This window comes from Mandrillus leucophaeus, unplaced genomic scaffold, assembly GCF_000951045.1.
Source record: "Mandrillus leucophaeus isolate KB7577 unplaced genomic scaffold, Mleu.le_1.0 Scaffold55, whole genome shotgun sequence".
In the NCBI taxonomy this organism is placed as follows: Eukaryota; Metazoa; Chordata; class Mammalia; order Primates; family Cercopithecidae; genus Mandrillus; species Mandrillus leucophaeus.
The window spans coordinates 940,934-956,107 of record NW_012105919.1 but is presented as its reverse complement, the minus strand read 5'-3'; the positions used below and the strand labels follow the sequence as shown (position 1 = coordinate 956,107).

Sequence of the window (15,174 nt, the reverse complement as noted above, 5' to 3'; positions counted from 1 at the left end):
AAAATCTCATTTTCATATTTTACAAAAGACTTTGGTACAGAGATTGTTGTGGCCCAAAAAACCCAAAATATTGGCTGGATGCTATAGTTCACACCTATAATCCCAGCATTTTTTTTTTGGATATGGAGTCTCGCTCTGTCGCCCAGGTTGGAATGCAGTGGTGTGATCTCGGCTCACTGTAACCTCCGCCCTCTGGGTTCAAGCAATTCTCCTGCCTCAGCCTCCCAAGTAGCTAGGATTACGGGCGCCTGCCACTGCACCCGGCTAATTTTTGTATTTTTAGTAGAGACGGGAGTTTCACCATCTTGGCCAGGCTGGTCTTGAACTCCTGACCTCGTGATCCACCGGCCTTGGCCTGCCAAAGTCCTGGGATTACAGGCTAAGGCAGGAGGATCACTTGAGGCCAGGAGTTCAAGACCAGACTCAGTGACACAGTGAGATCTCGTGTCTATAAACAAACGAAAAACCAACCAACCCACAAAGATAGTATGCCAACTCCTCTGCTCTACAGCATACTCTATTTTGTGTTAAAGAGCATTTAATGTTTGCTAAATGTTTAAAGCCAATCAATTTCAATCCCAACAGGTTTCTAAAAGCGAAAAAAAAGTCCACATACTATATAATCACACTTTTAGAGCAAGAAAGCTCCTTAAAACATTACTCCAATTAACTAATTCTGCAAAGGTTAATGTACATAGTCCAATGTCATGCAGAACTAGGATCATATAATCCAGGTTCTTACATGAATCCAGTCATCTATTTCACAACTCTGCCTTTTACTCAACTGTCTCAAATGCAGTTTATACTTGCTACTAAATCTCAGTACTACATGTTGACTGTCTGAAGTGAAAGTTTCCTCCCTTTAAATTGCTGTCAAGTTTAAGAATTATTATTTTTATTTCCAAGTAAATCTTGAAATTGCTGGCACCACTGTTGGCTATTAAGTCTTCATTTTAGGAAATAAAATTATCAATTTCTTAAGTGCTAAGCAAATGCAATTTTATGTTAAGATCGTGTTACTTCCACTACTTACATAATCTTACAAGATGATTCGCTCCAGAGTATATACTACAAGACAGAAGTCATCTGAGGATATTATTTCCTAGTGCTATTCATCAACTCTGGGTTACCAAGATACGTAAAGTTTGTTTTAAACAACCCTGAAAACAGTGTTCTTGAGAAGTTAATAAATAACCCCTGGGGCATATACTAGAAGCCCCAAAATTCTAAAACTAAGACTTCTGGCCAGGAATGGTGGCTCATGCCTGTAATCCCAGCACTTTGGGAGGCCGAGGCAAGAGGATCCCTTGAGCCAGGAGTTTAAGACTAGCCTGGGTAATACAGGGAGACCTTGTCTCAAAAAAACACCCCATAAAACCATGGCCTGGCACAGTGGCTCATGCCTGTAATCCCAGCACTTTGGGAGGCCAAGGGAGGCAGATCACTTGAGGTCAGGAGTTCGAGACCAGCCTGGCCAACATGGTAAAATCCCGTCTCTACTTTAAAAAAAAAAAAAAAGGAAAAAGAAAACAGAAACGACTTAGGCTATTATAGCTTGATTCACTTTCATAATGTCAGCAGACAATACAGAAAGCTTAAAAACGATGTGCATTTCTCACAAGATTATGTACTTTTGGTTTCCATCCATCCAGAGAAATATTTTCTTGGCCTTAAGATAACGCAGAATTACTGTGGCTTCATAAGACGTGAACATGTGGGTCATTCTCTCTCTCTTTTTTTTTTGAGTCAGGGTCTCACTCTGTTGCCCATGCTGGAGTGCAGTGGCTTAATTTCAGCTCACTGCCGCAGCCTCGATCTCCTGGGCTCAGGTGATCCTCCTGCCTCAGCTTCCCGAGTAGTTGGGACTACCGGTGCGCACCACCACATCTAGCAAATTTTTGTATTTTTTGTAGGGATGGGATTTTACCATGTTGCCCAGGCTGGTCTCGAACTCCTGGACTCAAGTGATCTACATGCCTTGGCCTCCCGCAAAGTGCTGAGATTACAAGTGTGAGCCACTGAGCCCAGCCTGTGTGTGGGTTATTTTCTCCATGTTTTTATTTGCCGTATCAATTTCATTTGGCTCTTGTCTTCTAGATACTTAAGATTCATGTTAGCATTTGCTATGTATGCTTACCCGATTTCTCTTTGGAATGATTAACTGGTATAGCAACATCTAAAATTTAGTTTCCTGGTTAGGCACGGTGGCTCATGCCTGTAATTCCAGCACTTTGGGAGGCTGAGGCGGGCGGATCACTTGAGGCCAGGAGTTGGAGACCAGCCTGGCCAACGTGGTGAAACCCTGTCTCTACTAAATACATAAAAATTAGCTGGGTGTGGTGGTGGGTGCTTGCAATCCCAGCTATTAGGGAGGCTGAGGAAGGAGAATCGCTTGAACCCAGGAGATGGAGGTTGCAGTGAGCTAATCGGTCACGCCCTTGCACTCCTGCCTGGGCGACAGAGTGAGATTCCGTCTCAAAAAAAGAAAAAAAAAAATTAGTTTCCTTAACTCTTTCCATATCTCCCTCAAAAAACCATCTATTCCAGCTTAGTCTTCGAAAAATTCAGCCAGAACCATCCTACCAGATATCTTCCAAAAGCTGACAAAGAAATTTTAAAGTCAGGAGATGACCCTTACATTCCAAACAGTGACTACAAAAAGGTCTGTTCCTTTCTGCAAATATAAAAATAGTTAAGTCAGTAATTTTTATTTTCAGCTTCAAATTAGTTTACAACTTTCTCCAGTTTTCCAACACATCTGAAAGACCCCTTCACATCCAATTTCATAATGTAAATGAAAATATAAAAGTTACTAGGTCTAAAAGCACAATTTATGCCATTTAATCTTTCAGGCTACGCAAATAATACTTCGACTGACAAGAAAAAATTCAGAATTGAAGTTCACTCTATAGTTTTCACAAAACTGAATTATCAGGCTAAATGCTAGATTGCATGGTCAATTTGATTACTAATTCTAAAAGAGATAGAAGTTTAAAAGGCTCAACATGTATAGTCTTCATAAAATAAATACCTATTTATCTGGCCCAGGTTACATAGTCACAGTATGCTTTTCCAAAATGTTCCACACACTAGTTGTAAATGCCTTAGAATTACATCTTACCCAATTCAATGACCTGGCTGGTCCTAGTAACCCAGCCAACTATCATGTCTAATTTGGATATAAGTTTACAAACACCACGAAAGGTCACCAGAGCATACTGACAACCTAAATATTACAACTGGGCCGGGCGCAGTGACTCACACCTGTAATCCTAGCACTTTTGGAGGCCGAGGTGGGTGGATCACCTGAGGTCAGGGGTTCGAGACCAGCCTGACCAATATGGAGAAACCCTGTCTTTACTAAAAATACAAAATTGGCCAGGCATGGTGGGATATGCCTATAATCCCAGCTACTAGGGAGGCTGAGGCAGGAGAATCACTTGAACCTGGGAGGCGGAGGTTGCGGTGAGCCGAGATCGTGCCATTGCACTCCAGCCTGGGCAACAAGAGTGAACCTCCGTCTCAAAAAATAAATAAATAAATGTTACAACTGTAACAAGGCTTCCTCAACATGATAAAGGGCACCCATGTATGAGACCCACACCTATGTCACACTTCATGGTGAAGGACTGGACGCTTTCCCCCTACGATCAGTAAGACAAGGATGTCTGCTCTTGGTACTTCAATGTTGTATTGGAGATTCTAAGCAGGGCAATTAGGCAAGAAATAAAGGGCATCCAGACTGGAAAGAAGAAAAAACATTTTCATTTGCAAATGCATGATCTTGTATTCAGAAAATCTTAAGGAACCCATAAAAACTATTAAAACTAATGAGTTCAGCAAGATTGCAAAGTACAAGATCAGTACATAAAAAACAACTGTATTGCTACATGCTAGCAAAGAACAATCTGAAAATGAAATTGAAAAACTGAAAAAAGAATTCCTAACTCAAGGAAGATTAAAGACTTAAATGTAAGGCCGCAAACTGTAAATATTCTAGAAGAAAACTTAGGAAATACTCTTCTCAACACTGCCCTAAGCAAAGAATTTATGACTAAGCCTCAAAAGCAAATGCAACAAATAACTTGACAATTGGGACCTAGTTAAACAAAAGAGTTTCTGCACAGCAGAAGAAATCTATCAACAGATTAAACTGACAATCTACAGAATGGGAGTAAATAATTGCAAACTAAGCACTCAACAAAGGACTCATATCCAGAATCTATAAGGAACTTAAATCCACAAAAAAACCCCCAAATATCACTGTTGAAAACTGGGCAAAGGGTATGAAAAGACACTTCTCAAAAGACAACAATCGAGCAGTCAACAAACATACGAAAAAACGCTCAACATCACTAGTAGAGAGATGCAAATCAAAACCACAATGAGATAGCATCTCACACCAGTCAGAGTGACTATTACTGCTAGGCACGGTGGCTCACGCTTGTAATCCCAGCACTTTGGGAAGCTGAGATGGGAGGATCACTGGAGCCCAGGAATTCAAGACTAGCCAGGGCAACATAGTAAGACCTCATCTCTACAAAAAAAATTAAAAATTAGCCCATCATAGTGGTGTGTGCCTACAGTCCCAGTTAACTTGGAAGGCTCAGGTGGGAGGGTCACTAGAGCCTGGAAAGCCATTGCTGCAATGAGCTATAATCATGCCACTGCATTCCAGCCTGGTCAACAGACTGAGACTCTGCCTCAAAAAAAAAAAAAAAAAGGAAAAGAAAAAAAGAAGAAAAAACAAGGGGGGGAGAATACTTATACATTGCTGGCAAGAATGTAAACTAGCTCAGCCCCCGTGGAAAGGAGTTTGGAGATTTCTCAATAAACTAAAAACAGAATCACCATTCAACCCAGCAATCCCATTACTGGGTACATATCCCAAGAAAAAGAAATTGTGGCCACGCGTGGTGGCTCACACCCATAATTTCAGCATTTTCGGAGGCCGAGGCGGGTAAATCACTTGAGCCCCAGGAATTCGAGACCAGCCTGGGCAACATGGTGAGATCTTGTCTCTATGAAAAACACAAAAATTAGTAGGGTGTGGTGGGCACCTGTAGTTCCACCTACAAGGAGGCTGAGGTGAGAGGTTGCACTGAGCCGAGATCGCACCACTGCACTCCAGCCTGGGCGACAGAGTGAGACCCTATCTCAAAAATAAATGTGGTATATATACACAATGGGATGCTACACAGTCATGCAAAAGAATGAAATCATGTCCTTTCCAGTGAAATGGATGCAGTCAGAGGCCATTATCTTAAGTGAGTTAACCCAGAAACAGAAAACCAAATACCGTATGTTCTCACTTGTAAGTGGGAGCTAAACACTGGGTACACATGGTCATTAAGATGGTAACAATAAACACCGGGCACTCCAAAAAGTAGGAGGAAAAGAGGGGCAAGGGCTGAAAAACTATCTGTGAAATACTATATTCATCATCTGGATGACAGAATCAGCAGAAGTCCAAACCTCAGCATCACACTTTATATCCACGTAACAAACCTGCACATGTACCTTGAATCTAAAAATTTTAATTAAAAATAAATACCACCAATAGGCCAATTTCAAGTTACAAAAAATTATTCCAATTATAAATATTTTCCCCCAAAAAACCAATGCAATACTTAATAAACTTAACAAAAGAAGCACAAGACTTGTACACTGACAACTAGTGTTGAAAGAAATGACAGACCTTAAAAAAAAAAAAAAAAAAAAAAAAGGAAAGACATCCCTATGCTCATGGATCCAAAGACTTGCTATCAAGACATACGGTACTGACCTAAAGACAGAGACCAATGGAGTAAGAACAGACAGTCTAGAAATAAATTCTTGCATTTGTAAATTAGTTCCATCAACTAATAAACATTATTCAGCAATAAGGAATGAAATACATGCTATATTCATGAACGAAATATAACACTATGCTAAGAGAAAGCCAGTCACAAAGACTGATTCCATTTATATGCAATATCCAGAAAAACAGATAGTAATCCACCAAACAGATAATAAACTGCGGTTGTCAGGAACTGGTGGGAGGAAAACAGGGCAACAACTGCTGATGGGTATGAGTTTTTTGAGGGTGATGAAAATGTTCTGGAATTAAGATGATAATGAAGATCACACAGACCTTGAATATACTAATAATCTGGCATTCAATAATTGCATTGAAGGCCAGGTGCAGTGGCTCACGCCAGCACTTTGGGAGGCTGAGGCAGGTGGATCACTTGAGGCCAGGAATTCAAGACTTGCCTGGTCAACAGGGCGAAACTCTGCCTCTACTAAAATTACAAAAAAATTAGCCAGGCATGGCCGGAAGCGGTGGCTCACGCCTGTAATCCCAACACTTTGGGAGGCCAAGGAGGGTGGATCACGAGGTCAGAAGTTTGAGACCATCCTGCCCAACATGGTGAAACCCTGTCTCTACTAAAAAATACAAAAATTAGCTGGGTGAGGTGGTGCATGCCTGTAATCCCAGCTACTCAGGAGGCTGAGGCAGGAGAATCGCTTGAATCAGGAGTCGGAGGTTACAGTGAGCCAAGATCATGCCACTGCACTCCAGCCTGGTGACAGAGCAAGACTCGTCTCAAAAAAACAAACAAACAAACAAACAAAACAAGCAAGCAAGCAAGCAAGCCAGGCGTAATGGCCCATGCCTGTAATCCCAGCTACTTGGGAGACACAGGCAGGAGAATCACTTGAACCTGGGAGGTACACAGATTGCAGTGAGCCGAGATCACATCACTGCACTCCAGTCTGGGTGACATAACAAGATTCTGTCTCAATAATAATAATATAATAATAATCGTATTGAACACACACATACACTTCAACTGTTTCTTCTGCACAGCAACTATGTTTCCATTAGGTGAACCTATCATATACTTCTGATTTCAAATTTCATTCATAGAGAACTTACGATAACATTACAACTGTTAATATGACAGTTCTGTCCTTAAGGTGCTCACTGCCTGGTAGTATAATGACAGTATTTAATAAAATGTCCACATGTATTCTAAACCTAGATGTCTGTTTTGCATTCCTGTTAGAAAGGTCACAATTTAAGAAGCAAGCAAGCAGCACTTAAGAGCGCAATGTCTCACATAGCTGGGCTTAACTAAAATAATAGTAGGTCAGGCGTGGTGGCTCACGCCTGTAACCCCAGCACTTTGGGAGGCCAAGATGGGTGGGTCACTTGAGGTCATGAGTTTGAGACCAGCCTAGCCAATATAGCAAAATCCCATCTCTACTACAACTACAAAAATTAGCTGGGTGTGGTGGTGCACACCTGTGAGCCCAGCTACTTGGGAGGCTGAGGCACAAGAATCACTTGAACAGGGAGGCAGAGGTTGCAGTGAGCTGAGATCATGCCACTGCATTCCAGCCTGCACAGCAGAGTGAGACCCTGTCTCAAAAATAATAATAATAATAATAATAATAATAATAATAATAATAATAATAAAAGAAAGAGCCCAACATCCAAGCAATGTATATGCTTTTAAACAATTACCATACTGTGGGGGAAGAGCTGGGGCAAAAAAAGTGGTAAATAACTACCAGAATCAGCACTATCCCTGAAGGATTCAGAAACAGGTGAAAGGAAAATGGATTTAAATTTGTACTCCGCTTGGTAGTAGTAGTATATTCACCTAAGGGATTTAAACTCAGGGTTTTTTTGAATATTAAATTCATTGTCTTTTGAATATTCAAATACAGGGAATGGTTGCCAGGGGCCAGGGAAGAGGGGAACAGGAAGTTAGCGTTTAAGAGGTACATTTCAGTTAGGGAAGATAAAAGTTCTGGATGGTGACAGTCCCAAAACAATGTGAATGTACTTAATGCCACAGAACTACAAGCTTAAAAATGGTTAAAATAGCTAATTTTATAATATGTATATTTTACCACAATATAAATAAGGAAAAATCCCATTAGACTGAAAATCTTAAGTCACATACACTACAGATCAAACATTATTTGACCTTTCTAAACTATCAAATGCAACAACAAAACTATACTACAATATACAGAATGACATTTCAGTGTGAAAAGCGAGATAGGTCAGGGTAATAACCAAAGCTTCACCACTATGAGATCTGTGCACATAGCAAATTTATTAATAAATTCTAAAAAATCTGCCTAACCTTCCAAAAAAAATGTGGCTTTGGTGGTACTGAAAACTGCAAAAAAGGCCTGGATGTCTGCAGCATGAAGGAGCAACATAAGATGAAATCATAGAAGAAAGCAGGAGGTACACACACACAATGAAAGCTTATCAGGTCAGAGAATTTTGTATTTTAAGTGCAATGGGAAAGTCCCTTAAGGGTTTTTCAGCAGATGAATAAATAACACAACCTTTAAGAGACCACTCTGGCACTTGTGTGGAGAATGGACTGGAGGAAGACAACAAAGGAAGCCAGAGCCTAGTTAGGAGATGATGATAGCTGCGGTGTGAGATGATGGCTAGACTAGTGTGCTGACTAAGGAAACAGTTCACGAACTTGGGTGTGTTCTGGAGACAGAATCAGTGGTCTTACGGACAAATCAGAGGATAAGAGAGGGGGAAAAAACATCAAGATGACTTTCAAGTTTCTCAGTTAACTAGGTTAGAGTGTCTTACAAGAGACGGGAAGGACTGGCAAGAACCAGGATTCAGAGATACAGAGAAATCAAAGTCACCAAATGAAGAGAAGTTGGCTTTTGTTTGTTTCTTCAAAAAAGATGGTGCTTTGAGGTATCACGGTTATGGTTTCCTCTGAAGCTGTCTACCATTGCCATCTACTGATGCTAACTGAGGATAATGGCTTTGGGGGTAATTTCTCTAAGTCTTCAAGTAGACTCAACACACTAAAATAGCCCAACAAGGCAAAGCGTAGTGGCTCACACCTATAAATCCCAGAACTCTGGGAGGCCAAGGCAGGAGGATCATTTGAGGCCAGGAGTTTGAGAACAGTCTAAGCATCATAGATAGACCCTGTCTCTATTTTTTAAAAAAAATTAAACAAGCAGCAGCTGAAGAAATGGTAAGCATAAAATCAAACAGAATCTCATACACATATTTAGGTGATGTCATCTACAACCTCCCCCACCACATATATTTGTGGAAAAACAATCTCCTTTCCAGTGTTTCCTTCTACAGGTAGTAGAGTACCATCACACCCAGTCACGTAAACTAGAAATCTTGTCAGTATCTTTGATTTACATACTCTCCTACCTATTCAGTTACCAAAATTTGTTGTTTTGAGCCAGGCACAGTGGCTCACACCTGTAATTACAACACTTTGGAAGGCCGAGGCAGGAGGATCGCTTGAGCCCAGAAGTTCAAGCCCAGCCTGGGTAACAAAGCAAGACCCCATCTTTACTTAAAAAAAAAAAAAAAAAAAAAGGCCAGGCGCAGTGGCTAACACCTGTAATCCCAGCACTTTGGGAGGCCGAGGCAGGAGGACCACAAGGTCAGGAGATCGAGACCATCCTGGCTGACATGGTGAAACCCCGTCTCTACTAAAAATACAAAAAAATAGCTGGGCGTGGTGGTGGGCACCTGTAGTTCCAGCTACTTGAGAGGCTGAGGTAGGAGAATGGCATAAATCTGGGAGGCAGAGCTTGCAGTGAGCCAAGATGGTGCCACTGTACTCCAGCCTGGGCAATAGTGCGAGACTCCGTCTCAAAAAAAACGCTGGGCATGGTGTCATGTGTCTGTATTACCAGGACTCAGGAGGCTGAGGCAGGAGGACCCCTGAAACCAAGGAGTTTGAGGTTGCAGTGATCACACTACTCCACTCTAGCCTGGACAAGAGAGCAAGTCCCTGTTTCCAAGTTAAAAAAAAAAAAGAGAGAGAGACAGAAAGAAAGAAAACAGGGAGGACAGAAAGAGGGAGGGGAGGGAGAGGAGGGAAAGGAGGGGAAGAAGTGGAGGGAAGGAAGGGAAGGAGGGAGGGAGAAAGGAACTGCTTTAGGTAGGACGTGGTGGCTCACTCCTGTAATCCCAGCACTTTGGGAGGCTGAGGCGGGCAGACCACCTGAGGTCAGGAGTTAGAGACTAGCCTGATCAACATGGAGAAACCTCGTATTTACTAAAAATACAAAATTAGCTGGGCATAGTGGCGCATGCCTGTAATCCCAGCTACTTGGGAGGCTGAGGCAGGACTGCCTGAGCCCAGGAGTTTGAGAGACCAGCATGAGTAACATGGCAAGACCCATCTCTACAAAAAAATACAAAACTTAGCCAGGTGTGTGGTGCCTCATGCCTGTGATCCCAGTTATTCAGGAGACTGAGGTGGGAGAATCACTTGAGCCCAGGAGGTCAATGCTGCAAAGAGCCGTGATGGTGCCACTGTACTCCAGCCTGGGCAACGAGGGCAAAACTCCATCTCAAAACAAAACAAAAAAATCTGCTGCTTTGTAACTAAGTCACAGGCTTACTTTTTGAACTACTCATGACCAGAATTTTGTACCCAGTGGAGATTCAGAGTTAATATTCTAGGTTGAGACCTAACAAAAACTTTTTTAAAAAGAGTGCCCCCAGATGATTCTGATGTGCATTCCTGCTTAAGAGCCACTATTCGTGAACTCAAAAATCTTTCCTTCATTATTCTTAATGTTACTGTCCTCATTATCTCTTGCCTAGACTACTAAAATAGCCTCCCTGTATCTCCAGCCTTCCCCATTCTGACCTATTTTCTTCATCACTATCAGAATTCCCTAACTCAAATATTTTTTGTTATTAAAAAAAATGTGGGCCAGGCGCAGTGGGCGCACGCCTGTAATCCCAGCACTTTGGGAGGCTGAGGCAGGACTGCCTGAGCCCAGGAGTTTGAGATACCAGCCTGGGCAACATAGCAAGACCCGTCTCTACAAAAAAATACAAATCTTAGCCAGGTGCGTGGTGGCTCGTGCCTGTGATCTGTTATTCAGGAGGATGAGGTGGGAGAATCACTTGAGCCCAGGAGGTCAACGCTGCAGTGAGCTGTGATGGTGCCATTGCACTCCAGCCTGGGTGACAGAGTGAGACCCTGTCTTCCCCTCATCAAAAAAAGTGACAACTGGTAAATTCTGAATAAGATCTTACATACTATTGTATCAACTTCCTAATTCTGATAATCATACTGAGGTTATATAAGAGAACATCCTTGATGTTATAAAACAAATGTTATTTAGGAGTAAAGGGGCATCATGTCTGCAATATACCCTCCAACAGTTCATACGAAAATGTGTGTACACAGAGTGAAAGAATAATACACCTGTGATAAAATGTTAACATTTGTGTCAAAACAGAAAATTTTGTGCTTTGAGATGGAGTCTGGCTCTGTCGCCCAGGCTGAAATGAAATGGTGCGATCTCAGCTCACCGCAACCTCTGCCTCCTGGGTTTAAGCAATTCTCCTCCTCAGCCTCCCGAGTAGCTGGGACTATAGGCGGGAGCCACCACGCCCAGCTGATTTCTGTATTTTTAGTAGAGATGGGGTTTCACCACTTTGGCCAGGATGGTTTTGATCTCCTGACCTCATGATCCACCTGCCTCAGCCTCCCAAAGTGCTGGGATTACAGGTGTGAGCCACCGTGCCCAGTCAAAACAGGAAGTTTTAAAAAATCCAATAGCCAAGACACTTCATTCTGAGTTGTACTTTTCTTAACACTATACTTAAGGAAGGTGTTAAATCATTTACACACACCATTTACACACACCATTTACACACAAATACTACACAGTCCCAAATAATCTATTTACTGGCATATATGTAACAGTATCCTTTTATTCTGGAAGAACAACAAAAATTTCTGGATGAGAGAATATGACAAGGCAATTTCCTTTCAGAGGCCAAAGTTGTAGAGCATGGGTTAAGGGATGCAGCTCTTTGAATTCTTTTCATTAAAATGAGTAAGACGATAAAAGACAAAGCACACCCTTCCCAAGTCAGTATAAAAGCATTACTATGAGATAATTCACAAATAGCAACAAAGTAAATAGTATACTTAACTCAGAAAGGTATGAAAAGCCAGATAATCTGAATAATAGTAAGTAATGACTCTCTAAGTGAAACAGCCAAAACGAGCAACCCACCTAGACTACTCTGGTTGGTCCCAGGGGTGTTGTGATTTTGGACTGTCAGAAATATGACTGCTGGGCACACCTGTAATCCCAGCACTTTGGGACACCAAGGCAGGATCACTTGAGCTCAGGAGTTTGAGACTAGCCTGAGCAACATGGCAAAACCCCACCTCTACAAAAAATATAAAAATTAGCTGAGTGTGGTGGCATGCACCTGTGGTCCCAGCTATTTGGGGGGCAAAGTGGGAGGATTGCTTGAGCTTGGGAGGTAGAGGTTGCAGTGAGTTGAGATCATGCCACTGCACTCCAGCCTGGGTAACAGAGAGAGACTCCCATCTCAAAAAAATATAAAATAAAAAAACAACAGCACTAATCTAGAGCAGTGAGGATACTGACCCCTTGGAGGTCTGTGGAGAGTTCTGGACTCACAGTGAATTCATGGACTGTTTGAAGCTGATCTCTGGAATTCAGGCAGAGACTCCTGGCTCAGGGTAACACATAAGTATTTTTAAGCATATCTTTTTTTTTTTTTGAGATGGAGTCTCACTCTGTCATCAAGCTGGAGTGCAGTGACGCAATCTCGGCTCACTGCAACCTCTGCCTTTCGGGTTCAAGCGATTCTTCCTGCCGCAGCCTCACAAGTGGTTGGGACTACAAGCATGCGCCACCATGCCCGACTAATTTTTGCATTTTTAGTACAGACGGGGTTTCACGTTGGCCAGGGTGTCTCAATCTATTGACCTCGTGATCTGCCTGCCTCGGCAACCCAAAGTGCTGGGATTACAGACGTGAGCTACCACGCTGGGCCAAGCATAGCTTTTAGAGTCTAGAAATTACCCTTGACCATGAACTCAATTAGACAGTTGTAGGTATGACTTAACATTTGTGCCAAGAACCAAAATAGGAAAAACAGTGTCGTCATTAGCCAGTATTCTAACAAATTGCTCACTATAATTAATTGTCAAATCAACATTAGGTTTTACCTCTCTAGCACTTATGTTCTACAATGTATTTAAACAAGTAGAATTGAAAATACCTTGTTTAAAAATAAAAACCAAAAGCCTTATCAATGACAGGAAGGGAGGTGCTAAAACACTTTAAAATAATTTTAGAGAATGCAGGATTTGTATGAATGGCACTAAAATGTGTTAATTGATACATGAAAACAATTATTTTAAATATAATTATGAGCCTTGAGAAAAAGACTACATTCGGAAATACAATCTAGAATAAAAGAAAAATGACCAACTCAACTTACCAGCAATTTCTACAATATCACCAGGAACTATGTCTTTAGCTTTAATCCGCTGTACACTCTTTCTGTCCTGTCGATACACTTTGCCCATTTCAGGCTCATATTCCTTAAGGGCTTCAATGGCATTTTCAGCATTTCTTTCCTGTATAAAAGAAAACAGAATAGTAGTAAAGACCTGCCTGACACTGCAATTATTTCTAACCCAAGGAATAAAATTTTAGAGGTCTCATCTTTAAAAAAAAAAAAAAAAAAAGTGAAAAAAAAAGAAGCCCACTAGTAACATTCGCACTAAACAATTCACATCTACGGCAACAGACACAAGGACACTTATTATTTTGTATTAAAAACGAAACGTAAGTACACTCAATTAATGTAAGGGGATAAAACAACGAAGAAAAGCAATTATAGACTCTGCTGTCCCTAAGACTGTAAAACACAGCTTTCACCTTTAGCCAAATCCCCCTGCCATTTAAAATGAATTCTGTCTCATGAGAAGCAGTACAGCCTAACAGCCTGGGCTTGGGAGGCTGAGGCAGAAGAATCGCTTGAATCCGAGAGGCAGAGGCTGCAGTGAGACGAGATCCTACCACTGCACTCCAGCCTGGGCAACAGAGCAAGACTCTGTCAAAAACAAACAAAAAAAAAAACAAAAAACCACCCAACTCTGGGCTAAGCTGCCTGGGTTCAATACAGGCTCTTAGCAGTTACATTACTGTATAGAGGTTACACAACACACACGTTTACTTTCTATAAAATGACAACACTAACAGCTCCTACCTCAAGGTTTGTGAGGATAAGAAGTCATATGTAACATGCTTAGATTGTGTTTGGGCACACAGTAAATGCTATGAGTGATGAATCTCTCTCACAAATTCTAAGAACTATCCCTCCAGTTGTAAAGACCAATGAATGGCTGAACTCTCATCAGAGCACTGCCTGTCACAAGTTATATATTTCTCATGACATCATATATGAACTATCAACCATTAGTAGTCACCGTAATTTTCTTCCCGATTTCAAAATGGAAGTTGTAGAATCAAACCAGCCTAAAGAAAATCAAACGACACAAAGATGAAAGCTGGTAACACGTGTACCTCGGTTTTGATGTATATACCCCTGAAAAAGTATTAAAAAACCTTAAATTTGGGAAATTCAATCTATCTCAAATCAGACATTCTTACTCTTCCAGATCATGTTGGGCAGAATTTAACTGGACTGCTCAAGGTTAAACAAATATCCCATGAGCACTGTATTTTGCATATGCTTAAATTATGAGCTGAGCACAGTAGCTCATGCCTGTAATCCCAGCACTTTTGAAAGGCAGAGGTAAGAGGATCGCTTGAGCCCAAGAGTTCCAGACCAGCCTGGGCTGAACGTAACGAGACAGTGCCTCTACGAAAAATGCAAAAATTATCCTGGTGTGGTGCCATGCACCTGTAGTCCCAGCTGCTCAGCAGGCTGAGGTGGGAGGAGGATCTCTAAACCAGAGACAGAGATTTCAGTGAGCTGCGATCATGACACTGCACTCCAGCCTTGGCAAGAGTGAAGCTGTCTTGGGGGGGGAAAAAAGATAAATTATCTCTGACTCTGAGGACAAAGATGACAATTACAATCAATGAAAAGGCCGGGCACGGTGACTCACGCCTATAATCCTAGCACTTTGGGAGGCTGAGGTGGGAGGAACGCCTGAGGTTGGAAGTGCGAGACCAGCCTGGCCAACATGGTGAAACCCTGTCTCTACTAAAAATACAAAAAATTAACCAGGCGTGGTGGTGCGCGCCTGTAATCCCAGCTACGTGGGAGAATCTCTTTAGTCCGGGAGGCGGAGGCTGCAGTGAGCCGAGATTGTGCCACTGCACTCCAGCCTGGAT

General features: G+C 41.9%; 1 protein-coding gene across 2 annotated transcripts in view; it reads right to left on the bottom strand.

Annotated features, from left to right (window-relative positions):
* ATP2A2 (ATPase, Ca++ transporting, cardiac muscle, slow twitch 2) overlaps positions 1-15,174 on the bottom strand; it is an 81,654-nt gene that overhangs the window by 39,970 nt on the left and 26,510 nt on the right. For both annotated transcript variants that reach the window (XM_011997857.1, XM_011997858.1), the window contains exon 4: positions 13,307-13,445. In XM_011997857.1, coding sequence (XP_011853247.1) covers positions 13,307-13,394 — 88 coding nt within the window. In that variant the 5' untranslated portion in view covers positions 13,395-13,445. The remainder of the gene's footprint in view (positions 1-13,306; positions 13,446-15,174) is intronic.